General features: G+C 47.5%; 1 protein-coding gene across 2 annotated transcripts in view; it reads right to left on the bottom strand.

Moving 5' to 3' along the window:
- The window catches only part of Vwa2 (von Willebrand factor A domain containing 2), a 43,080-nt gene extending 15,905 nt beyond the window's left edge, over window positions 1–27,175 (bottom strand). For both annotated transcript variants that reach the window (XM_076925639.1, XM_034524204.2), the window contains exons 1-5: window positions 27,004–27,175; window positions 19,254–19,315; window positions 15,057–15,131; window positions 12,907–13,040; window positions 6,224–6,333 (exon numbers count right to left, since the gene is read on the bottom strand). In XM_076925639.1, the coding sequence (XP_076781754.1) occupies window positions 6,224–6,333; window positions 12,907–13,040; window positions 15,057–15,131; window positions 19,254–19,305 (371 nt within the window). In that variant the 5' untranslated portion in view covers window positions 19,306–19,315; window positions 27,004–27,175. The remainder of the gene's footprint in view (window positions 1–6,223; window positions 6,334–12,906; window positions 13,041–15,056; window positions 15,132–19,253; window positions 19,316–27,003) is intronic.
- Between the last annotated feature and the right edge of the window lie 502 nt (window positions 27,176–27,677).

Below are 27,677 nucleotides of genomic sequence, written 5' to 3'. Positions count from 1 at the left end.
AGTTGTGCCCACTCCCACGCTTAGCAATACTGGAAGTGAGATACCATAGGACAGACTTTGAAAGAAATTGAATGAGAGTCTCACAGTGAGGGGAAGTCGATCTGAGCTTTTTGTAAAGGATAGGCAAAAATCCCAGGTTCAACCCAAGTGTTTTCCTCTGAGAGAGTCAGAAACAATTAAATACAGCATAGTACTTGTAATAATCAGCTTATCAGAAGATCAACATAAAAAAAATAGTTTCACGTGGACATGCTCACCAAGTCACACAAAGTAAAAATTCTTTGTAATTCCAAATGTTTTTAAAGCCATGTTTAAATGCTGGTGTGAGTTGAACGTAGCTGAAGTCTTAGGGAGGCAGGAGGGATGGCGCAGTGGTTAAAAGCGTACACTATTCTTCCAGAGGACCCAAGTTCAGTTCCCGGCACCCTGGGAGCCACCTGTAACTTCAGCTTCACAGGAGTTGATGCCTACTTCTGACCTCTGAGGCCTCCTGGACTCATGTGTGTGATCATGAGAGACACACCAAGGCTCAGTCAGAAGGGACCTGGGACTGGGTTACTGTGCTCTGTCATCCAAGAACCAGCCACCATATGCGTTGTTCTGACTTTACTTCCTCACTGGTACGATATTGGAAGGCTTGACTGATTATTTAAAGTCCCTTATAATGCTTCGAGGAAGCAGTTGTTAGGGTGGCTTCTGAAAAAGCTAGTGCTTTCCTAACCAGTCATTTGTGATGTCCTCACTGACCCCCAAAAACGAGACCAACCAAGAGCCACTGCCTCCTGCTCTGTTCAGGACCCCATAGTCATGAGAAGATACACACGTGTTAAATGCACCCCAAAGAAAAGCTGAATTTGTTTAGACATCCAAGCCCTGCAGCCTCTTTGGGAATGTTTGATTTTTTTAAAATTAATTTAAATTCTACCTTTTGGAATTTTGAGTTTTTCCTTACATTTATTTATTTATTTATTTATTTATTTATTTGGAGTAGTGGCACATGCATACTGTGATTTGCATGTGGGAGACAGAGGACATCTCACAAGCATTGGCTTTCTCTTCCTACCACACGAGCCCCAGGAAATGGAATCAGGTCATCAGGCATGGCAGGCAGCAAGTACCTTTATGTGCTGGGCCATCACACTGTCCTCTGTCCTCCGCTATTCTTAATGTTTCTGATATCATGTCATGAATCATAATATTCTCAATGAAGCTGGAAAAGGGGGCTCAACTAGTCATTCTAGAGAGGTGGAAAAGGAAGAGATGGTTGGCTGGGTGGGGCACAGTCTACCATATACATGATAGACATGACATATGTGACATACATGACACACATGTATATATGAGACAGAACTGGACCAGACACTGGATGCATCTCTAGTGTGCCTTTGTGTAGCTGTTCTTTGCAACTGGGTGAGTTTTGAAGATTAACCTTTTGAATCAAAGCTACCTACATTTTCTGAATTTAAACCAGTCAGACAATCCCCTCCCCCTTTTTAAAAATACACTGCAGTGCACATGCTTGAGTCTAAAGAATTTTATAAGCTTCCTATTGATATAATTCATAGGCCATGAACTCACCTTTCAAAGTATCAGGTTGGTGGTTTTAGCACTTTCGATAGTATAACCATAACACTAAGCTCAAACTTTTTCATCATCTTAAAAGCCCTGAATCCACTGGCAAGCATCCTTGTCCCCAAGCCCAGGACATCACAAATTACTAAAAAATGTTAGCCATCAGTCAGTTCTAGACATGTCACATACTGAAGAAGGGCTAGCGAGCTGGTTAGCAGGCAAAGCCTGTTGGCTGAGTTCAAGCCATGGAGTCCCAAGATTGACCTCTGACCTCCACACACATTCTGTGGAGCATGTGCCACCCACTCCCGACTCACGCAATCACTTGTGCCACGCATGCCGAGTGATGCAGATGCCCCTCCAACAGTAAAGAGAATCTAAGTTAAACAGGAAAAAAGACTGGGCATGGTGCTCAGTGGGAAAGCTTTGTCTTCGTCTCCAAGGCCTGGGGTTTGTTCCCTGGCACAATTTAAAAAACCAATGAAAAGAAGCTTTTATATGACTTCGTGATATGACCGAAATCTATGACCTTTGCACCTAGGTTCTTTCATGTACCGTGTTTCCATGCTTCATTCATGACGTAGCACGAATCGACATGTCATTCCTAGCTGAATACTACTCAATGGTACGGCTACACCACATTTTGTGTATCCAGTAACCACATCTTTGTTGCTTCCGTTTTGAAGCTGTAGAACCGCTGTGAAGGCTAGCATAGAAGTTTTTGTGCAGTATGCTTTCAATGAAGCATGCTCGATTCAAATTGAACACCTCATCCTAACACGGGGTGTCCCCCTTTACCTTTATAAACAGCCATTTTCCTATGGGTCAAGTCTCTCTCCTCTCTATCCAGACGCAGCTCTCTATCTGTACCCAATCCTACTTCCCAGGACAATAGCCCTCTCCTCGTCTAGTCTGTCCTCTGCCTTCCGTCTTCATCTCTTATCCCTGCCCTCTGTCTCTCTGGGGCAAGTAAATGTCCTTTGTGCTGAGAACTTGGTCTTGGGGTGTCTTGTGTCAATACTGGTCCTTTCAAACATAATTCTTCAAAACACACCTGGATGTTCTTTTCATTTATCCTTTGTTTTTAGCATGGCTTGCCCCTCTTCCTGCTTGGGTGACCCAGGGCAGGGAAAGGGCTGCAGTAAACCATCTAAGAAAAGTCAAGAAGGTTCCTAGGAGACCCCGAGGATCTCTAGGTGCCCTGTGCGGGGACTCTGGTGTTGGACAACACAGCTGAGCTGACAGAGAAGAATCACCTGGACTGGAAAAGGACCTCAGGGCTCAGGAATTTCACAAGAGAAACTGATGACAATTGAGTGGCTGGGACAAGAGACCTGAGCAGGACATCAGTGGGACAGGGGCAGTAGAGAGCAGACAGAGCCAGAGCTAAGAGTTGAAAAGTCAAACTCATTCTTCTATGAGAGCTGGTGGGACCAGGGTGTAGGATATGTGTGTACCTAAATATACACGTATGTATATAGAGCACAGTCTCATACAGATTGTGAACATATACACATGTAACGTACACACAAAATGTGTCTGAAAATATATATGTATGAGCAACTTTTCAAAGAAGCTGATTTACTATTTTGTCATGACCCAACTGCTGAGGGCCACGTAGGAGGAAAGACAAATGGCTTTAGAATGCATGGAATGCGGCCCACTGGTTACCACAGACACTTGAGTGAGCCTCCTGTGGCAGGGCCCTGAGAACCACATGTCCTGAGGACTTCATGCCGCTGTGGAGTTCTGCTCTGCTTGTTGTCCTCACTTCCCTCTTAATCTAAGAGTTATTAAGGCGGCTTCCGGTCCCTCACTGGGCAGTAGCTCTGGCACTCATAACGCTAGTGCTTGATCTCTTTCAGGCATTGCTGCTGGAGGAAACCAGTGAGTTCAACCACCATCCTAGAGAAGCACTTAGAGACGAAGATTGTCAGCAATGACCACCACCCTTAGAAAACATTTGGGAAAATAAAATTGTTAGTGAATCTAGGTTAAGATGTTTTTGCTACTGGCTCTGATGCAGAAAATCTTAGGGAACAATTTGAAGTTCAGAAAGGCACACTCTTATTAGTTACGCGAGGGACGTTTTATGGTCAGGGAACAAGAACAATGGCAGCACTGGCTGACGTGACTCTCACTGAGGCTGGACTGGTGATGACTGGTGATGACTTTTGCTCTCAGCTTCCTGATATGATTTAATAAGAATTGCTGATGAGTAGATATGATTGTTTTTTGTATAAAAATTTAGACTTGTGATTCTTTTAAGATTCTTTTCTTAAGATTTATTTATTTATTTTATATATGTGAGTACACTGTTCTAAGCCACCATGTGGTTGCTGGGAATTGAACTCAGGACCTCTGGAAGAGCAGCCAGTGCTCTTAACCACTGAGCCACCTCTCCAGCCCCCTAAGCTTCTTACAAGATTATTTTTAAAGATAAATAATAAAATAATTACTCCTTTCTGTAACCTCAATTTGCTGCCTGCCAGTAAGAGAAACTAACTGAGAAAACTGCCTTGCTTGGTTACACTTTGTTAATGTATAACAAGTTGCTTAGTTACAAATGTATGTACATTTTTGGGAATTGTTTTTTTTTTACCTGTGCTACATAATGTTATTTCTTGTAAAGGTGTTGGGGAACACACTGTTTTTCACAATCATTCACTAGAAGAAAACTAAAATGTAATCACATTGTAACTGTATACTGCTTGAAAGATTTTGCTGGGATATATAAGCTATGGAAGAAAGAATAAAGAATAAGGGTTGAAACATTGTTCCTTCCATCCATCAACTATATGTGTGTATGTATGTATGTACGTGTAAAGTTGTGTGAATAAGGGTTGGAACATTGTTCCTTCCATCCATCAACTGTGTGTGTGTGTATGTATGTATATGTGTAAGGTTTGTCTGCATATGTGTTGGAGCTTGCTCCATCCACCAATTGTGTGCATGTGTGTATGTGTGTGTGTGAAATGCTTAGATCCTGCTTGCTGGAGCTTTGCTCTAACCATTCTATGTATGAATGTGTATATGTCTGTCCTGTAGGTCTGTGTGAATGTATATGTGTATGTTTGTATGTATATATGTATGTATATTTGTGTGTATGAAGTTATTGGACGCTGCCTTTTGTTTCATCCACTCAGTGTGTGTATTCTCTGTGTGTGTGTTTGTGCATGTGTGTGTATGAATTTTCTCCCTTTCCTTCTCTTTCTTGACGGTCCCAAGGAGTTAAGAGTTCAGTTTTTCCATTGGTCACAGGGAATGCCAGTCCCAGTAAATTAAGCTTTGTTTCCTCAGGAAAAAAAAAGAGTCTGCCAAGTAACTTCTCTAATTGTTGGCTGCCATTGTCAGCAGCCCCTGTAGGTATTTGGATTTATCCTGCTAGTAGGTCTAAGCACTGACCCCCAATGGCTGCCTGCCTCAGTTTACCCACTGCATGGACACCAAGGCCAGTCCCTGGCACCCTACCACATGCACACACTTTTGCATTGTGTAAGCAGGTGAATACATTATCAGCTCTCCACAGTCGGACAGCATTTCCAGTAACAGAAGGGAAATTACTCTTCAGAATGTAAATAAAATGCAGCTTGGAGAAGTGTGGAAAACCTCCAACTGAGAGGTCTCCATGGATAGCTTGAGGCTGGACCTCATGTCCCAAACTGAGAGGTCTCCATGGATAGCTTGAGGCTGGACCTCATGTCCCAAGCTGAGAGGTCTCCATGGGTAGCTTGAGGCTGGACCTCATGTCCCAAGCTGAGAGGTCTCCATGGATAGCTGAGGCTGGACCTCATGTCCCAAGCTGAGAGGTCTCCATGGATAGCTGAGGCTGGACCTCATGTCCCAAGCTGAGAGGTCTCCATGGATAGCTGAGGCTGGCCTAACATTTTTCCCACATAACCTCACATGCTTCACCCTAGCAGGACCTTCAGTAGCCCTCTTCCATGTAACTGACAACTACATATAATAGCAGCAAAAGTGTTTTTTAAACTAGTATTTTAAATTCCCACCTGAGTGTCATCCTGTAATAATAAGGGGCAGTCTTGAGAATCACCAGGTGTACACAGCTGGGGCCTGAGGTGAGGAAGACTAAACCTTTCAAGGTAGCAGTTTTAACTGTAGTTAGCTTCACTAAGTGTGGGGGTGCACACCTTTAATCCCAGCACTCAGGGAGGCAGAGGCAGGTGGATCTCTATGAGTTCAGGGGGAGTTCTGGGTCAGCCTGGACTACACAGAGGGACCTTGTTTTAAAGAAGAAAAAGGAGGAGGAGGAGAAAGAGGAAGAGGAAGAGAAGGAGGAGAGGAAGAGGAAGAAGATGGAGAAAAAAAGGAAAAGGAAAAATGAGGAGGGGGAGGGGGAAGAGGAAAAGAAAAGGAAGAAGAAGGAAAAGAAGAGGAAGAGGAGGAGAGTGAGGAGGAGGAGAAAGAAGAAGAAAGAGGAGAAGGAATAGAAGAAGGAGAAGAAGGAGAAGAAAGAAGAGGAGGAGGAGGAGGAAGAAGAGGAGGAGGAGAAGGGAGGAAGGAAGGAAGGAAGGAAGGAAGGAAGGAAGGAAGGAAAGAAAGAAAGAAAGGAAGGAAGGAAGGAAGGAAGGAAGAGAGGAAGCAGGCAGCCAGCTTCAGTGTCTGTGTGACATGCTCTTGTTACACTTACTTGAAAAGTATCCTCTTGATGCCCTCCTTCACTTCCTGTCTGGTTGAAAAGGAGTCCAAGGGGAATTCCAGATGAGGAGTGGAACCAAACTGCAAGGCTCCCACTCTGACCTGTGGGAGGGGACAGGGCCAGAGGCCCCAGAGATTTCAGTCAAATCATGAACATTTCACAGAAGAAAGACGGACGTCTATGTCCTGGCCACTCAACAAATCCTGTGTGGCAGCTCTGGCCAGCCTCCTTTGAAATGCGGTTCTGCAGACCAGCTGGAGAATCCGGGAGGATATGGTCAACATGCCTGTGCTCTGCTGGGACAGTTAATCATCTTGAAGTACTTGCTTCGGAAGGCAGCTGCCCATCTGGCATCTGTCCCTGCTCTGAGCTGCAAGCAGAGCCTCGCTTAAAGCTGCTCTGCTTGCATCTCCCAAAGGCTTCCTGGCTTACGTGCTGCTGTGTACAAACTCATGCATCATATCACCTATCCATGGAGGCCCAGTTAATGCCCACATGACTGAAGACAACACTAAAGTATACAGACTGTGCAAGGCTTATCCACCCAGGACAACAAGGAAAAGAAGCCTGGCTCCCTGGACTTGCAGCATCTGGACTTCTCTAAAGCACTATCATACTGCTTGCCTCCTCTGGAGTGGATGCAGACTGGAAGCAAAATGCTTTCAAATCCAGCAGAAGATTTCACAGAGGCTGCTGACTAACCTAACCACGGTCACCAAGGCCCCTGTACCTCACTGATGACCCAGCCCTGCCAAGCCAGAAAAGGCCAAGTTTCTAGACCAGTGAGTCAGACTGGGGACAGTCAGCTCACAAGAGGCAAGCAATAGTGGATCTGGAGGAAGAGTAAGCTCACAAAACAGAAGCAAGCAATAGTTTGGATCTGGAGGTTCAGGGACAGAAATGGAGAGCTGACAGATTGAGATTCCTAACTGAGGAGACTGTAGGAGAAAACCTGACACAAGACTCACAAAACTGGAGCGGAGACACTGAGCCTCCGGAGTGATGACCTCAACCAGCCCCTAACCCTTGGCTCTCCAACCCCAGAGGTACCACACTCAGTAGGTCAGCTCTGACAAAGACTTCAAATGGGCAAAGACACTACTGGAGTCTCCAGTGCAATCCCTTAGCTGGCCTAGCACTTGGAAGACAATGAATTGATACCCTTGGTCAGGCAGAAGGGAACAGATTCCACAGATGGGAAGCTGTTGTAACTAAAAGACATTAAGTCTTGGGTGGCCACATCAGGAAATGGGCGCTGTGAGTCAGAGTCTTGGAACAACTTTGAGAAGTCCAGCAGAAGGAAGCCTGCTACACTTTCCCTGGAAAATAACATGAAATACGACCTCAAGCCAGTGGAGAAGACTGCTCAGTCAGGTACAACCGGAAAGACCACCACAAACTCAAAGAGACACTGCGAATGGATTCAAGCTTCAATGCTGAGTATCTCAACCATTCTGAAAGAACTCTTAGGCGAATTTCCTTGTTTGCCAGAAACTCAAATCCAGTCTTTAATCTTTTACAGGTGGTAAAGTCTGATAAATCTGAGGGCTTAGAACAAACTTCCACAGTCACAGGTTAAGACAAAACAGAGAGGATTCACAGCTCAGGAGGCAAGAGTTAGCTCCTCCATGTGTGAAAGGAAAACAATAGAAAACGGCCAAAGACTCGATCAAAGACCCAAGAAGGGAAAGCAAATGGTTCTTTAATGGCGGGACATTTGGCCTTAGGAAAACAAGACTGTCCAGCTTGTGAAAAAGAAACAGATGCAAAGGGAACTGTTTCCCACCACTGTGGGTAGGAGTGTAAACTTGTGCCACATCTATGGGGGGCAGCGTACCAGTGTGTATTAACAACTAAAAATGCACAGGGGAGTTATCCTACAGATATTCTTCCACACAATAAATGGGGTATTTATAAGATTACAATGTGTTTGTAATAGCAACGATCCATCAATAGGGGCTGGCTAATTAGTCCTGACAAATCTTCGGGTTGGGCTAATTATCTGTAATATCTATGTACACACACATACAGAGATGATGAAATTTCCAAGATAATATGATATAGAAAGACGAGAGACAGAGAGCACTGTCTATGCCAACTTTTGTAGAAAAGAAGAAAATGGAAGCACATCTTTATGCTGCGTGTATCTGCACAAGGTGGATCTTTAAGGGTGCTCGGAACAGGTGGGTGTATCTAGTGATCCAACATGTAGGGAACCCAGTGATCAATCTGAGCAGGGAGGGAGGGGGACCTGGCAAATGGCGAATGCATAGGGACAGATTTTCTTCTCTGTCCTCCTTTTTACTGAGCCATGTCAGGAAGTACTTGTTCAAACAGGTGGGAGGAATTCTCTGGAGACCAGCAGCTGGGTCACTTGGTTGAGTTAACCAGGAAGGACACAGCTTCAAATACAAGCTCACAGGAAACAGTTCCAGTCAGTGGCTAAGGCCTTTCATTTAATTGGTGGTTTGGGAGTAAAATTGCTGGGTGCCTTTTATCTGTGGTTTACTGTCCACAGAAGAAACCTGCCCAGGTTTCTCTCTGCACCCCAGTCACAGGGGCTGTTAAAGTAGGAAATTAGTGTTTGTAAAGTTAAGAGGAAGACTTCAAACACTTCAGCCCACCTCAACAACAGGCCTCCTCAAACACTCTCAACTTATAGCTACTTGGAAATGTCTTCCTGGAAACAAAAGGGATCAAAATAAAAGTCCTGGATCAAATACAGCAAACAAAAAAGGCAGAAAACCTGAAGCTACCTAGTCAGTCAAGATACTGGCTCACCCAAATAGACATCATTTTCCCTGTTCTCCTCTCTCTCTCTCTCTCTCTCTCTCTCTCTCTCTCTCTCTCTCTCTCTCTCTGTGTGTGTGTGTGTGTGTGTGTGTGTGTACTTGTCTGTGCAAAAGCACGAAGAGGCCAGAGGCCAACCTTGGGTGTTGTTTCTCCATTGGCGGTGTTCTGTGTTCTGAAACACAGTCTCTTATTGGAACTTGGGGTTCACTGGTCAGGCTAGAGTGGCTGGCCATGGATACCTAGGGGTCTGTCTATTTCTGCCTCATCAATACTGGGATTGCAAAAGTGTAGCACCGTGTATGGCTCTTTATGTGGGTTTGAGGAACAGAGCTCAAGCCCCCCCTGCTAATGGAGCAAGCTGGTCTATCTGCTCTGGCATCTGAATGCCTCCCCACCCCCAGCTTGCTGAGAAGAATTTTCTTAGGTTAAACCCAAATTGATCTCCCTGAGCAGCCATGGCTTGCTCTTTTCTGAGAGAACCTGTCTGCACTCTTTCACACAAATGTGTTTCTCATATAGAGAAGCTTTCAGGCTGCTCACTACTCTGACTCTGTTACAGGCACTGCCGTAGAACTCCATACACTTCTACATTGAAATAGGTTTGAACCTGAAGTATGTTTCAGGTTCACATTAGGAGTGCTCAGTCCCCAGCCTGTAGGCTGCTTTGAAAGCTGCAGAGCCTTTACAAGGCGGGTCTGGCTGGTGGAAGCGGGTCACAGAGGCAGGCCTCTGAACAACCCACCACGGCCTGGCTTCAGCCTGCTTTCTCTCCTCCCTGATCTGTAGCATGTAAATAGCTACACTGTTTCCCGTTTACACTGCTTTGTCTTCTAACGGCCAGTGATGCGGCCACATTGTAGCCAGGGTTTCCTCACCATGATGAGATAAAGTCTTCCTGAAACCACGAGACACACAAATTGTTCTTCCCTTTTGGTCACAATGGCACAAAAAGAATCAACATGCACAGACACCTCAGTCCCCTGAGCTGTAATGATCTGGTCCCGACAGCAGCAGGTTTGTTGTCTTGTCTTTCTTACTGTGTTCCACCCCATTCCATGTTCCCCGTTCCCTTCACTACCACAGACTGCCACTCTGTGTGGAGTGACTCTCTTGTGCACTGTGTAAAAGCATTCACCTGTCAATAAAAAAGCCTTTGGCCAATGAACTGAGGCAGGAAATAGGAGGTAGGAGTTCCTGTGAGGGGGAGGGTATGTGGGGGGAAGAGGGAGGAATTCTGGGAAATAGTCAGGTGCAGGAGATTTGCCAGGACAGAGAGAAAGACAGTTGTGTAAACTTGAGGAGAGGTAACTAACCAGTAGAAAATAAACTAGAATAAAATGGATTATTAAGATACTGAGTTAGTTGTGGAACAGAGCCAAAGTTATTGGCCTAAGCATTTATTAATAAGCAATTAGTCTCAGAGTAGTTATTTCTGGGAAGAAAGTAGTCTGGAGGAAAAGCCCAGAGTTTTAACTCTGCTGACTATCAATTGGCTGCTTGACAGCTGAGTATGGTGTTTTGTGTCATATCATCCTAGCCCAGAGGCTGCCCACTGGAAGAGCCAGATGGGCAAGTCCTGGGCTAAGAGTCAAGAGACCCAGAGTTCTTCATCTTAACCCTGTCTGAACTGCTCCGTGACCTTAGCCATTGCTTTATTCTCTTCTGCAGAACGTGGGATCAGAATGTACACGCAGGAGCAGTGAGCTGGCCCAGCGGGTAAGGTGCTTGCTGCAGAGCCTGGTGGCCTGAGGAACCACACAGTGTAAGGAGAAAACTATCTCCCAGAAGCTATCCTCTGACCACACGTGTGCACAGACACATATGTATAGTAAATATGTACAGTAAAAGGAAAAGTTAAAGAATGCACATTTTGTACTTCTCTCCCAACTTGCAGACCTCAGGGGTTCCAGGACACTCATTCAGAATATACAAGGCTAGCACCAATGGTGTTCAATCCTTATACCACTTCCTCCAGGGAGAGGGGATATATCACTATACCACTATGCATATGCATATATATTTATACCACTAATAATAGGAGGGGCTTTATTTTTAAAGTAGGCCATATCTAGAGGAAGGTGGAGACCCAGCAGGTCTGTCCCTTTAGGCTGACACCTTCTTGACACCACACTCAGAACCTCTGAGCTGCTCCTGTCTGAACTGAATGAATGACATCTCTAGTGTGGGCCTGGCTGCCTGCACTCCAGGGCAATGTGCTCACACTTGCAAATGACACCCCTTCTCCAGACAACCTGGCCCCCATAACAAGCCTTGCTTGTTCCTAAATCCTCCAGCTTTTACAGGATTAAGCCAGGAATGTTGCCTTGGAAAGCCCCTTCCTTTCTCAGCCTGTGACTGGTCTCTAATTTAAATAATTATGGCTTCTTCATTTTATTTCATTTTGGGGGTGGGTTTACATGGTTGGAACTCCAAAAAGTATATATGTGAGTGTGTGAGAGTGTGTATGTTTGTGTCTGTGTGGTGAGAGTGTGAGTGTGTGTGGTGAGTGTATGTGTGTGTGAGTGTATGTGGTGAGTGTATGTGGTGAGTGTATGTGAGTGTGTGTGTGGTGAGTGTGAGTATGTGTGTGTGGTGAGTGTGAGTATGTGTGTGTGGTGAGTGTATGTGAGTGAGTGTGAGTGAGTGTGAGTGAGTGTGTGTGTGTATATACACTTTCTGGATTTGAACCCTACCTGATCATTCATAATTAAGGATGAATGGGAACCCTAGTTGATTATTACCTGTCCTTACCAATGAGCGTTCAGATTGCCTGAAATCTTTTATGGTGACAAGAAACACCATAAGCAGTAACCTGTGGGTAGGAGTATTTCGGAGCAGACTGCCAGACTGTAGGATCATTGCAAGCTGCTACATGTCGGTGAGTTGGAGGACCTCACGGCAGTAAAAGCATTGGACACACCTATGTTCCTGGTGCATGGGAACATTCATTTCTTAAAGGCTTGCCATGGAGGGCGTCGCCAAGCCTCTGGTGTTTCTGCTCAGCTGGAGAGTGAAACAGGTCCAGGGCTGGAGGTCTCCTGCTGTGTGAGGGGAGCTGAGGGCCATGTGGTTCTCTTTCTGAGGATGTATTCACATTCAGTGAAAACTGTGGGCTGTTGAAAAATTGTCTCCTTCAGACACAAGAGCCCCGTTCTACTATTTGTGACACTTGAAGCCAGGAAGGACAAGCTATAAAGGTGCTCTCTGGATTCCCTCAGACAAAAGTAGATCTTTTCAACTGGCCAGAGATGACAGAGCTGCATTTCCCACCAATATTCTGGTCGGTTCAGTGTGCATTCTGTTTTCCAACGAGTCAGGAATGAAATTTTAATTGACAGGGGAAACCTCTATGCTTAAATCCACCTTAACAACAGACCACCCACCGAGCATCCAGAAAGACTTAATTAAACTGCTTTAAACCAATCTCTGTTTATAGTTGGAAACCAGACCCATGCCCATCCCTCTTCATCCCTGAGCCTCCTGGATGAGGCCATCTTTTCCAGTACTGTGATTGGGAAGAGGGTTACACCATGTAGCTTATGTCTGCCCATTTGGTGCCCTCCTAGAGTTATGCCAACTCCACAGGAAAGAAGTGTACACTTTCCCAACCTCTGTGGGGGGACTAGCTGGAAAGACAAGGCAGAACTATTTGGCTGTGTGGGAAGTTGCACTGAGGAGGTCAAGGGGCACACAGAGGAAGAAGAGGGGCATACTTAGCTGCCTTGGCTGATCTCTGACACCCCACATGAGTCCCACCATGCTGCAATTTGCCCCTTAGTCTTCTGCATCCCACAAACAATCAATCTATTCCTTCCTCTGCCCAAAGAGGAGATTCTGTCACTTGAAACGAAGGGCACCAGATGAGACATGTTTGCACTCACCCTGCCAGGGCTGATGTCCAGGGCATCACAGAGAGCGATGGCAAAGCGCTTGGACCTCTCGAAGCTCCCTTTCCCGATGCTGTGAGAGCCATCCAACAGAAACAGGATGTCGACCGCTGCTGAACACCACATCACTGGAGACAGGAGCAGATGGAGTAATTAAACCAGGTTCTTTCGTGTTGTAAAGACCATGAGAAAGGGCCTGCTTGTGAGCTCTTCAGCCATGTTATGGAGTCCTGTGAAAAGGGTCTTCTGGCTGGTCAGGGCTGGTCATGGTCCTAGCCTTTGAGGGTCGCTCTCTCAGTCAGGTACCCTGACGTGTGAGGGTGAGCAAGAGTTCAAGTAGCAGCAGGGGCCATACTTTCTTCTACTTCAGCACTGCCCGAGGGGCATCTGAGTCAGAGTTTTTACTGCTGTAACAAAATACCGTGACTGAAAGCAAGTGAGGAGAAAAGGGCTTATTTGACTTACACTTCCACACCACAGTTTATCACTGACAGCAGGAACTCAAGCAGACCAGGAACCTGGAGGCAGGAGCTGATACAGAGGCCATGGGGAAGGGGGTGCTGCTTACTGGCTTGCTCCTCATAGCCTGTTCAGCCTGCTTTCTTATACAACACAGGACCACCAACCCAGGGATGGTGCACCCACAATGGGCTGAGTCCTCTAAAATCACTAATTAGGGAAATACCCTACAGGCTTTCTCAGTTGAGGCTCCCCCTTCCCCTACAGGACTATGGCTTATGTCAAGCTGACACAAAACCTGCACAAGATGAATCTGACACACCCATCCACTTAATCCTTTTAGCTTCCAAGGATTTTATTTTTTTGAATGTCTTCTTGAGACTTCCTATACTATATAATTCACCATTTCAGGTACTTAATTAACATATCTAGTGTACACACTGACAGGATCCGCCATTACCACCCTTGATGGTAGAACAGATTTTACCACCTCAAGGAGAAAGTCTGTCATATAGCTTTCAACTCTAATCCTAAGGAGGTGTGTGTGTGTGTGTGTGTGTATGTATGTATGTGTGTGTTTGTGTGTGTATGTGTTCATGTGTATGTGTGTGTATATGTTAGTGTGTGTATGTATGTGTGTGTATATGTTTGTGTGTATATGTGTGTGTATGTGTTCATGTGTATGTGTGTGTGTGTTTGTGTGTATGTGTTCATGTGTATGTGTGTGTATATGTTAGTGTGTATATGTGTTCCTGTGTGTATGTGTTTGTGTGTGTGTATATGTGTGTGTGAGTGTGTGTGTGTGTGTGCAGATGTGCACAACTGTGCACACACCTGTGTAGCACAGAGGCTGATGACAGGCTTCTATTGCATTCTCCTTCAGTTTTTGACACAGCATCTCTCACTGCTTTTGGAGCTCACTGGTTGACCAGTAAGTCTACAGGATTCTGTGAGCAGTGCCAAGTGCTGGGACTACATCACCCTGTCACACCCCCTGAGCCACACCTTCAGCCTGACATTTGTGTTTTCACTCCCACTAGACAGAGAGGGAAGGAGAAACAGTGTGAGCCAGTAACTTTCCAGTAACAAAGTATCAGGGAGTCCTGGGGCTGGCGATGAATACTGAGTTCCCCCACCTAGGAGAGTGGAGAGAAGAGGAACTAGCTTGGGATTCTGGGAAAACGTTAGTTTGGCTTGAGCAGGCAGAAGGAGAGATATGGAAATATGGGTGGCTTGGTAGGTGGCAGCTATGTGACAGAAAACCCTGAGGCAGGCTAAGAAATGTGTCACAAAGGGGCTGCTGTGCTGACCCAAGGTCTATCCTAGGACCACATGGTAGAAAGAGAACACATTCCCCCAGTGCCCTTTGACCTCCACATGCACTCATACGCATAAGTGTGCATACACAGACATACACAAATAAATAAATAAACGTGATAAAAATTGAACTTAAAGTTCAGTAACAATGAGGTTGTTTTTGTTGTTGTGGCTTGTAATTATCACTATTTTAACCCAGGAAAGTCCCTCAGCAGGACTTATGGGAAGGGCTGAATGTGGGAAATGACTGGGAAGGCCATGTCATGAGAGGAAGCGGTGGAAACTCTCAGGGAGCCATAGCCTCCCCAGTCTGCTGCACAGAGGTCTGAATAGCCTCCTGTTTGGAGGCGTAGGTAAGCTGCACTTACACTTGCTGGCCACTGCAATCTTTCCCATGGTCTCCCGGCTCACATGCACTTCCTGAAGAGAGATGGTCAGGGACACTGGGGAAGAAAACACCAGAAGCAATCATGACATGGTAGGATGGGAGGTGTCTTTACCTCAACATCTTATGCCTTAAATGAACAGGCGTCCAATATTCCTCTCTCAAAAACCACCAGAGCGCCGTGGCTGTAGCCTGCATGGTTGGCTTGGGCCTCATCGTATAACACATGTGTGATGGGCTGAACGCTAGGCTCCCACCTCCCAGCCCCTAGTAGTACATGGACAGCATTTAAAAACCTCTCTCTTTCCGTAAAGTAACTTTGTTATTTATATTTAGTATCCTGTGGAGGAAAGGGTTGCTGTTGTTGTTGTTGCTGTTTACTTTTTAGCACCAGATGGCTATGGAAACACTGTGGTCCTGAGGAGTTCCGTCCTTGATCATAACAATGTCCCCTCTGGATACAGCCCTTAGCTGTGTGTCTAGGTACATTCTTGCAAGGTCTTAATCTGTTGCAGGATAAAGCATTGCTGTCAAAAAACTTAAAATTCTGGTGCCGGGCGGTGGTGGCGCACGCCTTTAATCCCAGCACTTGGGAGGCAGAGGCAGGCAGATTTCTGAGTTCGAGGCCAGCCTGGTCTACAGATTGAGTTCCAGGACAGCCAGGGGCTACACAGAGAAACCCTGTCTCGAAAAACAACAACAACAACAAAAAAAAAAAAACAAAAAACAAAAACAAAAACAAAACAAAACAAAAAAAAAAACCTTAAAATTCATGGAAGAGGCAAATCCACAGAAAAGCACCTAGGCAGATGTTCGACAGGGCGCCAGGATGCTGAAGTATACAAACTTAAATTTAAAATTTAAATAGAATTAAGAAAGGATTGAATTGGGGATTTCCCCCATAATGATGACATTGTAAATTGACAAAACTTTCTAGAAAACAGTTTGAGCACATGAGATAAGAATCATAAAAATGGTTATATCCTTTGACACTGTAGTATTACAACTGAAAATAAATCAGAAGGAAAAACAGATGTCGTTGGAGGGAAATGTAGGTCAAGACCCTCTCCTGCAATAGTCTCTGTGCTAAAGGAATGCAAAGACAGATAACAGATAGAAAAAAATATGTGGAAATCTTGATACATTTACCAATACCATTGATATGATCAAGAGCTAAAACATTTGAGGGTAGCACGTTCATTGCTAAGTTTTTTTTGTGTGCTTTTTCATACTCAGTTATAATGGTATATTTTATACCATTTATATATAAATTTATATAATTTATATAAAGACTTTAGGGCTGAGGATTTAGCTAAGTGGTAGAAAGCTTGGGTACCTCACAAGGCTGTGAGGTCAACTTCTGACACCCCACATTAAAAAAAGAAATGACTTCAAAGGTGGAGGTAATCAAAGGGCCTCAGGATTGTTGAATGGGGGTGGCCTGAAAACAGAGAGGGAAGACACCCAGGGAGCCATTTTGAAAAGCCAGCTCCTCTTTGCAACTTCAAAGCATGGGCTTCTATTTGCAGAAGTGTACATGGAGCTGCTGGACCAATGTAACACAACCCGTGGTGACACCGGCAGAGGAGATAAGCCAGGGGCGCAGAGCAGAGCCTCAAGAATGAGCCCAGAGGGCAGATGAAGCATCATGACAGTGAGGAGCCACTGGGATGTGACACACTGGGGAGCCAGGGGTGGGGTTGGGGGTGCGATGGGGTTGGGGGTGCGGTGGGGGTGGGGAGAAGAAATCCCACGGTGCAGCAGTTTGGAGCCACAGGGTTTACAATTCCAGGATACTGATAATAAGACACACACTCAAAGAGCATGTTGGGCATGGGAGTAACACTGTGAACATGGAGGTTACTGGTCAGCCTGTTCTCTCAGCACCTGCCAGGCTAGATCCTCTGCCTTCCTGGCTTCTCCATACACACTGGGCTACAGCAGACACTCCTCTGCTCTCTGTTTCCCCTTCTCTATGTGTCAGCAGACAGTCCCTGCTTCCCACCACTGTGCTGACCCTGCATGGAGCTCCATGGTCCCCAGCTATGGGGGACTGGGCCTGGGACAGGCTCTCTGCTTCACCACACTGGAGACCCTCAAGGCCTGCCAACTCAGAGACTGCTGCAGCTCATCCCATAATCCCACAGGGACCTCAGCTACCTGGAGACTCCTGAGCATAGGAACACACCCTGTCTTCCATGTTCACAGGCCTTCACTCCCCACTTACATTCCAGAGACACCAAAGTTTCCTGAAATAAGTTTATGAGTTGTTGACAAAGGGCCCAGGAGCCAAAGACTCTTCACAACCACGTAACAAAAAAGTACTGTTCACTTTAAAAGACTCAACAGGAACCCCAAACCTATTCCCCTAAGACAGGAACTCTGGGGAGATCCAGGACCAGGGGCCACCTGTTAAACATGGCACTCCAGTCACTTCGCCCCCTACATCATGTGCTAAGAGTCGCAGCAAGTACCAGGATTCAGGCAGGCCTATCTTCTGTCTGGGTGACAGCTTGGTGCTTTCTGAAAGTCTGTGTGTAACGCTACAGCGTAGGAATAGAGCTGCTTGCTCTGGCTGCTTCTCATCAAGTCTGCTGCCTCTTAAAGATTCCCTGTTCCAGAAGCTCACTGTCCTAGTGGCTGGGGTTGCCAATGCTAGTGCACAGACAACCCTGCAAACTGTGGATGTGATCAAACACTCACTCACAGATAGGAGAGCCCAGGCTTACACAGTCCTGTCTCCTGAGAGGACCCATAATGATGGGGCCAGATAAAGAGTCAGGAGGCCTGGCTGTCATACTTCCAATAGCTGTATTACCATGGGTTAGTGACACAGCCTCTTTGGATCACAGGGCCTCCTCTCTGCAGAGTGTTGGACAGATCAAGCATGTGAACAGGAGGGACAGGGCCACACGGGGGGAGCACTGTCACAGGATGGAGCAGAACTCAGGCTGGAGATGGTATTTAGGTCTAGCTCCTCCAGGTGGCTCGGTATACACTAGCTCCTAGGCCATGGAGACAGCAAGGGGACTGTATACCTCTCCTTGGCTCAGAGGTGGGATAAAATGGCCTCTATTTCCAGACTCCTGTTCTTGAGGGCCAGGTGATCAACATTCTACACACACACACACACACACACACACACACACACACACACACCACTGACTCAGCAGACAGCAAACACCTGCTCTCTGAATGCAGACTAGAGAAAACCACACCCCTAGAGGCTTCTGTCTGAAACCTCAGTCTTACAGAAGAGCATCCCAAGCTGGGCCTGTGCAAGTAACCATCAACGTACATGTTCTTATTTCTGGGATAACCATCTGCAGGCACACCGGGTCCTCCGTCATCTCTGTTCATCCTTCAAAGAGGATAGAACTTGGGGGCTGGCAAAGAAGGAGGTCAATGGGAGGGAGCTTCAGTCTGTGTTTCGGTCTACTTCCAGAGCACAAGGTCCACTTCAAGGCATAGCTTACACAGCAGTGGGTAGTCTGTCTACAGGGTTCTTCCCAGGGGAAACCACCAGCTGTTCAAAACTCACAGCGGGACAGCCAGGTCTGCATCGGGTACTACACAGCACAGCCCCTAGGGGGATGAATGGAGAAATGACAACCTGGGAGCCCAGAGCAGCTGTGGAGGACACTGAGGGATGGATAGGAGTTTACTCGGTGACAGTGGCAGGACGGGGGGGAGGGGCAGGTGATCTGGCAGAGTGGCTTTCAGGATTCAGATCCTCTGTGGAGAGGAGAGAGTAAGGTTGCTGTGCAGAAGGAGGAGATCTGCCACAGAAGACTTGAGATGAGACACGGCCTCTTAGAGAAGTAGAAAGTCACTTGGAAGCTTCAGGTAAGGACAAAGCAGAGGCTGAATGCAATCAAATTTGTACAGGGAAAAGGCCCACAGTGATGTGGAGAACAGCAGGGAGGGGCCAGAGGGCCTAAGGAGATAAAAAAAAAAAAAAAAAAAAAAAAGCCTTGCCTCAAACACTGAGATAGAGGGTGACCAAGGAGGAAGGCATCTGACATTAACCTCTGGCTTCAGGCAAGCACACACCTCCTCTTCACACACACACACACACACACACACACACACACACACACACACAAGATCAAGTTAAAGCCGGTGTTATTAGAAACAAACGGAGCCCTCAGAATTTACAGCCCACGGAGAGACACCTTACCTCTGGAGAACAGGAGGGTGTAGATGGCTGGTAGAAGCAGAAATAGAGGCATGTCGTTAGACCTACAGGCAGGGAGGAGGGGAAGAAAGCAGGCATCAGCACAGAGCTCTGTGACGGGCCCCAGCGCACCTCTACAGATACACCCAGGAACTGGACACCAGAGGCCTCAGTGTGATTACTGCAGTCTGGAAAATCAAACCCTCCTAAACCATGAAGGCCTTTCGCAAAAATCTAACTCTAATCAGCTGTCTGACACAGTTCCAGATAGCATTCCTACCTCAAAACCAGTCATGCTCCTCCCCGGCCTTTTGGAGATTTCCTGCCCCAAAGGTCCCCAGTCTTGGCCCTGTACGGTCCCAACAGGCCATATGATCCCTTTTAAAGCCACTCCCTCCTCCAGAACCGAGCAAGGCTGAAGGATGGAGTTGAACACAGTCTTTTTCTGAACCCTCTAGCAAGTCAGGAAATGCGGTTCCTCAGTTACTGAGATTGTCCCCAAAGAGGAGCTGCATGCCCTAGTTTGCTTTCTGATGCTGTGATGAAACACGTGACCAAGAGCAACTTGGGGAGGAAAGGGTTTATTCAGCTTCTGTCATCGAGGGAAGCCAGCAGGAATCTGGAGGCAGGAACAGAAGCAGAGGCCAAGGTGCTTACTGCCCGCTCAGCCTCCTTTTCTATACAACCCCAGAAGGACCACCCACAGTGGGCGGGGCCTCCCACACCAATCTCTAATCAGGAAAATGACCTCGAGCAGTTAGTTGCCCACAAGCCAGCGCGGATGGAGACATTTTCTCAATTGAGGAGCCTTTGTAGATGACTCTAGCTTTGTCAGGTTGGCAAACACACAACCCTGCTCACTCAGTGTTGCCAACACAAAAGCAACAGGAGATTCCCCAAATGCTGGAGAGGCTGTCAGTCAGCTGAGAGGGGTCACGTGATTCCAGATCCTGGGTCACCGGCAAGGCAGACTCAGGACTTCCTCTCTGCACATAGTTTAGTTTCCCTTGTCCCACACTAGATGTGGAGGACAGGGAGGGCAGGCAGGGAATCAGGTGGAAGAGTCGAGTGGAGGAGGCGGTGGATGAGAGGGAGTGAGGGATTCAGGGGAAGACTTCCTACTCCTAGTTTTAAAGTGGTTTCTGGGTTTCCAGCCTCTGACCCCGGAATGTGCATGTGCAGAAGCCAGAGGCTCACGCCTGCGCACATCAAATGAAGATTCCGAAAACCACATTCCCAGCTGTCTGTGAGGAAGGGGATGTGGGAGGATCCTGCTTCCAAGACACCAGGAAACACGGCTCCTCACCTTTCCTATTAGCTGCCTCTGCTTGCCCAGCTGGGTGGTTTCAGTATCCCACCTTCCTGCTCATTAAAACAGAATTTGTGTTGGCATTCTGCAAATAGAAACTGCCTGGCAAGTAGTTCCCCGAAATGTTGGCCACCAGTGCTAGCTTGACAATCCTGACGGCATCTCTCTCTCCTGTCCCCTATTTTCACACAGCCCACAACAAACTGATCCTCTCGTTTGCCAGGTGCCTAATGCTTAAGACTAGCAATGAAGCCTGGCACCTGTACTTCCTGCCTGGTACTCAGGAAGAAAGTCACATGCCAGGTAGGTGACAAAGATTCTCACCTGCAGAGAATGGGAGGAACCTTCCAGGGGCATCTTTGTGTTCATATACTCAATGATGTTTTTATACCAAGATAATAGGTTGCTGCTGCCAAACTGGTGACCTGTTATTAGACATTCTCCAGAATCGTTCAACCCAGTCACCGCAAATATTCAGTTTATTCTCATCTTGTTACATACCAAACCGTTCTTACAATACTAATTCAACATGGCTCCATGTCAGAATTGAATGGAATCTAGCTGTATTGCCCCAGCTGACCTTGAACTCCTGGCCTCGAGTGTGCTTCAGCCTCCTGAGTAGCTCTGACTGCAGTGTACATCACCATGGTTAGCCTAAAGACAGTTTTAAATAAGCATGAATTCTGCAGTAAAAACCAGCAACCACTATTATCCAGTAAACATTCATTACAGGCTGCCACCAGGCTCCAGGTATTGGAGTCTTCTCTCTTAACCCTCTTTGCCAGCCAGTGAGAGTGTGTCACCCCCATTACAGATGCTACATTACAAAGCTGAAGACTCAAGGAGAATGTCGAGCAGGGGAGAGAGATTGGGACAGGAGACCCAATGGGGGCATGGTGCACAAGTTTGGGATCCAGGAAAAGGCTATGAACCATTTGCAGGGACAGAGGAAGAGAATCCTGATCATATCTGACACCCTGAATCCAGTCCTCTGGCGGCTTTAATCAGCTAGTGCCTGCCTTCAGTTCCCATACTGGGGTGCACGGTGAGATTTCCAGGGCCCTATGCATTCCTGTTGGTGATCTGCAGGCCAGAGGTTTGCAGGAAGCAAGCTTGTTTGCAGGTCCTCCTTGCCAAGTCCTTTCCATTACAGAACACCTCACCCAGTGCCTCCTTTGCTTGTTCCATTAGCTATGCTCAACGTACGTTATTCCATGCTTCCAGGCAGCTCACAGCCGGATGAGGGAGCTGTGCTCAGATCTTCCCATCTGATTGCTACGCCTTTGTGGCACCTGCACCAGGCAAGTGAAGTCTGTTGCTAAAGCATTCCACTATTCACAGACTAAGAATTGCATCTTTCCCATCCAAGTACCAATCAGGCCCGACCCTGCTTAGCTTCCGAAATCAGACAAGATCGGGCGCATTCAGGGTGGGATTGCAAGCTGGTACAACCACTCTGGAAATCAGTCTGGCAGTTCATCAGAAAATTGAACACAGCATTACCTGAGGACCCAGCTATACCACTCCTGGGCATTTACCCAGAAGATGCTCCAACATATAACAAGGACATATGCTCCACTATGTTCATAGCAGCCTTGTTTATAATAGCCAGAAGCTGGAAAGAACCCAGGTGTCCTTCAACAGAGGAATATATACAGAAAATGTGGTACATTTACACAATGGAGTATTACTCAGCTATTAAAAACAATGAATTCGAGAAATTCCTAGGCAAATGGATGGAACTAGAAAATATCATCCTGAGTGAGGCAACCCAATCACAAAAGAACACACATAGCATTTACTCACTGATAAGTGGATATTAGCCCCAAAGCTTGAAATAGCCAAGATTCAACTCACAGACCACATGAAGCTCATGAAGAAGGAAGACCAAGTGTGGATGCCTTGGTCCTACTTAGAAGGAGTAACAAAATACTCAAGGGAACAAATATGGAGACAAAGTGTGGGGCAGAAAATAAAGGAGGGGCTGCCTGGAGACCATTCCACCTGGGTATCTATCCCATGTGCAGTCACCAAAGGTAGATGCTGATGTGGATATCAGGAAGTGCATGCTGACAAGAACCTGATATAGCTGTCTCCTTAGAGGTCTGCCAGAGTCTGACATATTCAGAGGCAGATGCTCACAGCTAGCCACTGATCTGATCAAGGGGTTCCCAATGGAGAAGTTAGAGAGAAGACTGAAGGAGCTGAAAGGGTTGGTGACCCCATGAGGAGAGCAAAAATACCAACCAACCAGAGCTCCCCAGAGTCTAAACCACCAGCCTGGGAGCACATAGGGAGGGAGCCATGACTCCAGCTGTATATGTAGGGGAGGATGGCCTTGTTGGGCATAGGTGGGAGAGGAGATCCTTGGTCCCATGAAAGCTGAACACTGAGTAGGGGGGGTGGGGGGAAATTTGAGGGTGGGGAGGTGGGAGTGAGAGGTAGGTGGGGGCACATCCTCATAGAAGCAGGAGGAGTGGGGATGGGATGGGGGTTCCTGGGTGGTGGGGGGAATGGGGTAAGGGGATAAAATCTGAAATGTAAATATAATATCCAATAAAAAAAAAGAATTGCATCTCTCAGACACAGCAAGGAACAAAATCCAACACAGGGCTGCTTTTTAAAGGTCACTGGGGGTGGCTTTGCAGGGCTGTGCCTGTCTTTCTGTGACCATCAGATATAAAGAGTGCAGGAAAAGGGAGACTTCCATCTCATTAGAAAATAAAACTTCTGCAAGTATTAGCGTGCCCCTTGTAAGCTTTCCCCAATCTGCAGGATGGAAACCTGAGTCCTTTGCAACAGCCAATATGTGCACAGGAAGACTGAAATCAGAGGTAGTCTCCAGCCCAGCCAGGAAGTCTTGGCTGTGTTTTGCTATAACAATCGGCTTCCTTGTCTTTTACATAATATATCTTGCTCAGGCCCAGAGGCTCAAGACAAGGGAACGTTTCTCCTAGTTTGATATGCCAGAGAACCCTCTCTGCCCTTTCCCTCCTCTCTCTCCCCTTCTTCCCCCCGTCTTGTCTGTTTGAAACAGGGCATTGCTAAGTTGCTTAAGCTGAGCAGGAACTGCTAACGATCCTCCTGCTTCAGCCTTCCAAGCAGCTGGAGCTACTAACATGCATCACCATACCCAGCTAGGGATAACAGTCTAAGGCCTTCTCGGAAAGGTCGTGACCTTCTTAAAAAGAGCCAGCAAACCTTCAGAACCCAGAAGTCTCACAGGCAGAAACCAGCATGAAGGGATGATGATGAATGTATCGATGTGGAGACCCTGGAAGATTGGCTAACCACAGAGGCTCCCATTCACCCACATCCACTGAGAAATTTGTAGATGGAACAGCTTTGGGCTCCGTGGCTGACGTGTGTCTGCTCTCCATTGCTCGGGACTCAGATGCCCTGTAGTGAAGAGCTGCAAACCCTGGGGAACTTGGAGATGAGAGGAGGGTATTGAGTCAGGAGACTGGATTCCAGCCCAGCTCTGCTTCCAGCAGGTGGGGGCTCTGCAAGCACCAGCCTCCGTGCCTCTGTTCTTTCATCTGTAGAATGGTTCTGATCTCACTGTTCTAACAGTGGGACAACTTGAGAAGAACCTTGCTTTGCTGAGAGGAAGAAGTTCATTTTCTACGTGATGGTAAGAGATTCTTACACTAAACTCAGCAGTTTTATCCAACATTCAGTCCTGTAGGGTTCATGTTAGCATATCCATTTTCACAGAGGACTGAAACAGACTTGGAGAGCTGAGGCCACACAGAGCTAGGGAGCTGCATCCCTGGAATCTAGCCCAGGTCCTCTCAGCCATGTCAATACAGGTGGATATCTAGGTGGATTAGAAGCATGAACAAGCCAACAGGAGACCTGGGCATGAGCCTTCATAGTAAATTCTTTCACTTCAGCCTCTCAGCTTTCTTTTCTCTATAATGGAGGTGACAACATCCACCTCAGCCTGAGAAAGGTTGGCAGGATGCCACAGAACTCCAGTGCAAAGGCCCCCTTGGACAAAGGCAACCCTTCCTAATTACAGATCAGAGGAACCTGGTTGAAGAACAGCGATTATTAACACCAGGAGGGCTGGGGGGTAGGGACCCTGACTTGAGAAAGTCAGGGAGATACACTGCTGATGATGGGAAAAGCTGTGGCTAGCCCATACTGAAGAAGAAAGGGCAAACTGAGGCAGAGCCTTCAGATGTATCCAGCTGTTCTAGAAGCAGGGTCCCAGATACCCAGACAGAAAAACGCAGACATGCGGAATCCTGCTGCATGTCCCTCCAGTGGCTTTGTGAAAATAACAATCTTACTGGGGTGGGGTGGGGGGAGGTTTTAATTAGCAGTTCTGTCACAGTCCTGCTCTTGCAGAACACTGGCCTTCAAACATACTCTTCATCAGAGCATACCCCCACCACCAGAGCAGCTCTGATTACCTACAACACACCCTCAAGATCAAGCCTGCTGGTGTCCATCACAGGAGGATCAAGGGGTCTTCCTGGGATCTCGGCCTGCCCCTCCTGCAGCTCCCTGCCAGCTGTATGTAATTCTACTCCAGCTGCACATGGTTAGGGTGCCAGAGTCTGGAAAGTTTATAGGAAGATGACTACCTACACAGTTATGGTGAAGTTGCTGGGGCAAGACTTCGTTCTGTAAGCAAGTCCAGTAGCTCACTGGTTTAGACTCTGGAGGATCAGACGTTGGTATGTTACTATCTGGGATGAATTTTGTTCATGTCCCACCCAGGAAAAGCGCATACAACACCTCTAAATCACAATCTTTTTTTTTCTTTTTAATTTGCAGTGGTGTGTTGTACACAAGCCTGTAACCCACTATTCTGAAACACTTCATGATACTGTCTCACTCCCACCGACATATAGGAAATTTCCTTTATCCAAAGGCAGTTAGTTATTAAGCATCTGCCCTGCACCCAGGACTTCCAGGTGTTAGAAAGACAGTGAAAATGCTTCATAATTGTAGGAGACACACACGGTAAGAGTGCGGCTAACAAAGGCATTGTTACCAGGCGCTCCATCCCAGAGTCAACACTGCCAACTAAGGATACCCTTCTTTCTCATGAAGTCTCTTAAAAAGCCAGGAGTGGAAACATGGATGTGTGCTTGTAACAGAAGCCCATCTGAAAGATCATTCACTGTGTGATCTAATCATGGCATCTGGGAAACAAACCACAGGGATGGCTAAAGAGATCAATCATTGCCACGGGGCTGGGGAAGGGTGAAATGAATAGGCAGTAGTAAACGTTTGTCCAAGTATACAGAATGTGTTATGCCAGGTGCGAGTCCTGAACTGTGGGCTTTGAAGGCTCAGCACTTGTAACAAATCTCGTGTGGTGGGCGATGATGATAATAACAGAGCAGGTTAGTGGTGGGCAGGAGGTATATGCTAAGTCTTTGTACCTCTGCTCAAGTTTTGCTGTAAACTCAAATTTTCCCAGCCAGTCAACTACAGAAACACCAGCCTCTGGCTCGATTGTTCTACAGCTGCTGAAGGCAGCCGGTGGGGGTGTATTGGTTTGACTTTTAAGTTCTGGGTGGGTAGACAGACCCAAACCAGATTTGATGAGAAATACTTCCTTGATGGATTTTCAGGCACACTGGGGATGATGGAGGAAGGAATCTTTCTGTGTCCCTAGGATTTGCCTTAGAATCGACTCTAGGAAATTCCACACCCTGGAAGGTAGCTTTGAGCTAGCCATCCACTTTTCTGACTTGCCTTTAAAGTTTTCCGTTTCTTTCTCAATAAGGTCATTTCGGAGCAAAACAAACTTTGAGGTTTTAGGACTGAATCTATACGTATCCAGAGGGATCTCGGGTTTATTTAATCAAGGGAGATTACAGTGGGATGCCATACCATTAATGACCATTCGCTCTCCGTAGTGCGGTCCTCACTGAGAAGTCCAGACTGGTGCAGGCAACGCTGTATGCAAACACAGCGGAGCACCATCGCTCCTTTCTCTGTCTAGTGCTCAGACTTTTAAATCACGGGGTTTCAATGTGCTGAGCCCCTCCCACTTTGTCTCAGCCCGCCACCAAGGGTCTGGTCCCGGGCAGGCTGGAAAGGGGCAGAGAACAGGGCTGAGGCAGGTGATGTTTGCTGCGGGGAGATGGAAGGACAAGCACGCATGCTTTCTGTAAAACGCAGAACCATTGTCTTGTTCTCAGGGCAGCGAACTTCCCTCTAGTTCTTCGGAAAGTGACTTCTTTGAAAGGACAAGGCTGTCTGGCTAGGAAACCTGCGTGGAGATGCTGGAGCACCTGAGTGCTCGTAATGCGGAGTGAAGAGCGCGTTCCCAAAGCTTTTTTATCAAACTACAGCCCCTTCTGCAGTGGCCAGAGAAACGATCCCCCTTACGGCGCCAGACAGCTCGGGTTTCTCCATCCGCGGCCTGCCCCCTGCCCCCTGCCCCCTGCCCCCACCTTCCGAGCCAGCACCCCTTACCTGGTGCGACGCTGCGTGCGCTCTCCGGGATGGCGTCCTTCTAGGCAGGCCGCTTAGGTGCGCGCGGACAAAGCGAACAAAGCCGGCGGCGCTCGCCTCGGCTCCGCAGGTAGGGGCGCCGGCTCAGGGCTGGGGCTCCGCACGCTCGCTCGCTCGCTCCCCCACTCGCTGGCAAGGGTGCGCCCCGTCCACCGCCCCGCCCCGCCCCGCCTGTTGGAAGGCGTGGAGCTCCCACCCGCGGAGCGCACGGCTGCTCTGCCCGCGGCGCAGGCTGGGCTCCGTCCGGGGGACACTGCGGCTCGCAGCCACGTGGGGCACCTGTTGGTCTCTCCCAGCAGAGGCGGGACGGGATGCAGCCTGTGAGGATGCCGACGTTCGGCGTGAGGGCGGTGCAACCGCTGCTCCAGGGAACCGCGACCACGACCGCCTCGCCCCTCGCCCTGCCCGGAGACCCACCGACCGCAGAACCATAAACTCTGCCGAGCGAGCGGGCCGCTGCACACGGTGCGGCTGTGGTCACAGAGCGCGTCGGCTACTCCACAGGTTTTATGGATTCCACCCTTGAGGAAATGTTGATTTTGGCATGGGTTCGACTTGTCGCGGCGTCTGCTTTTTGCCATCGGCCTGTTAGTTCTTGCAGTTGGATGATTATTGGGCAGCATTCTCCTTTTAAC

Source organism: Arvicanthis niloticus, chromosome 1, assembly GCF_011762505.2.
Source record: "Arvicanthis niloticus isolate mArvNil1 chromosome 1, mArvNil1.pat.X, whole genome shotgun sequence".
Lineage (NCBI taxonomy): Eukaryota > Metazoa > Chordata > Mammalia > Rodentia > Muridae > Arvicanthis > Arvicanthis niloticus.
Note: the sequence above shows the minus strand (reverse complement) of the source record. Positions and strands in the feature narration are given on the sequence as shown.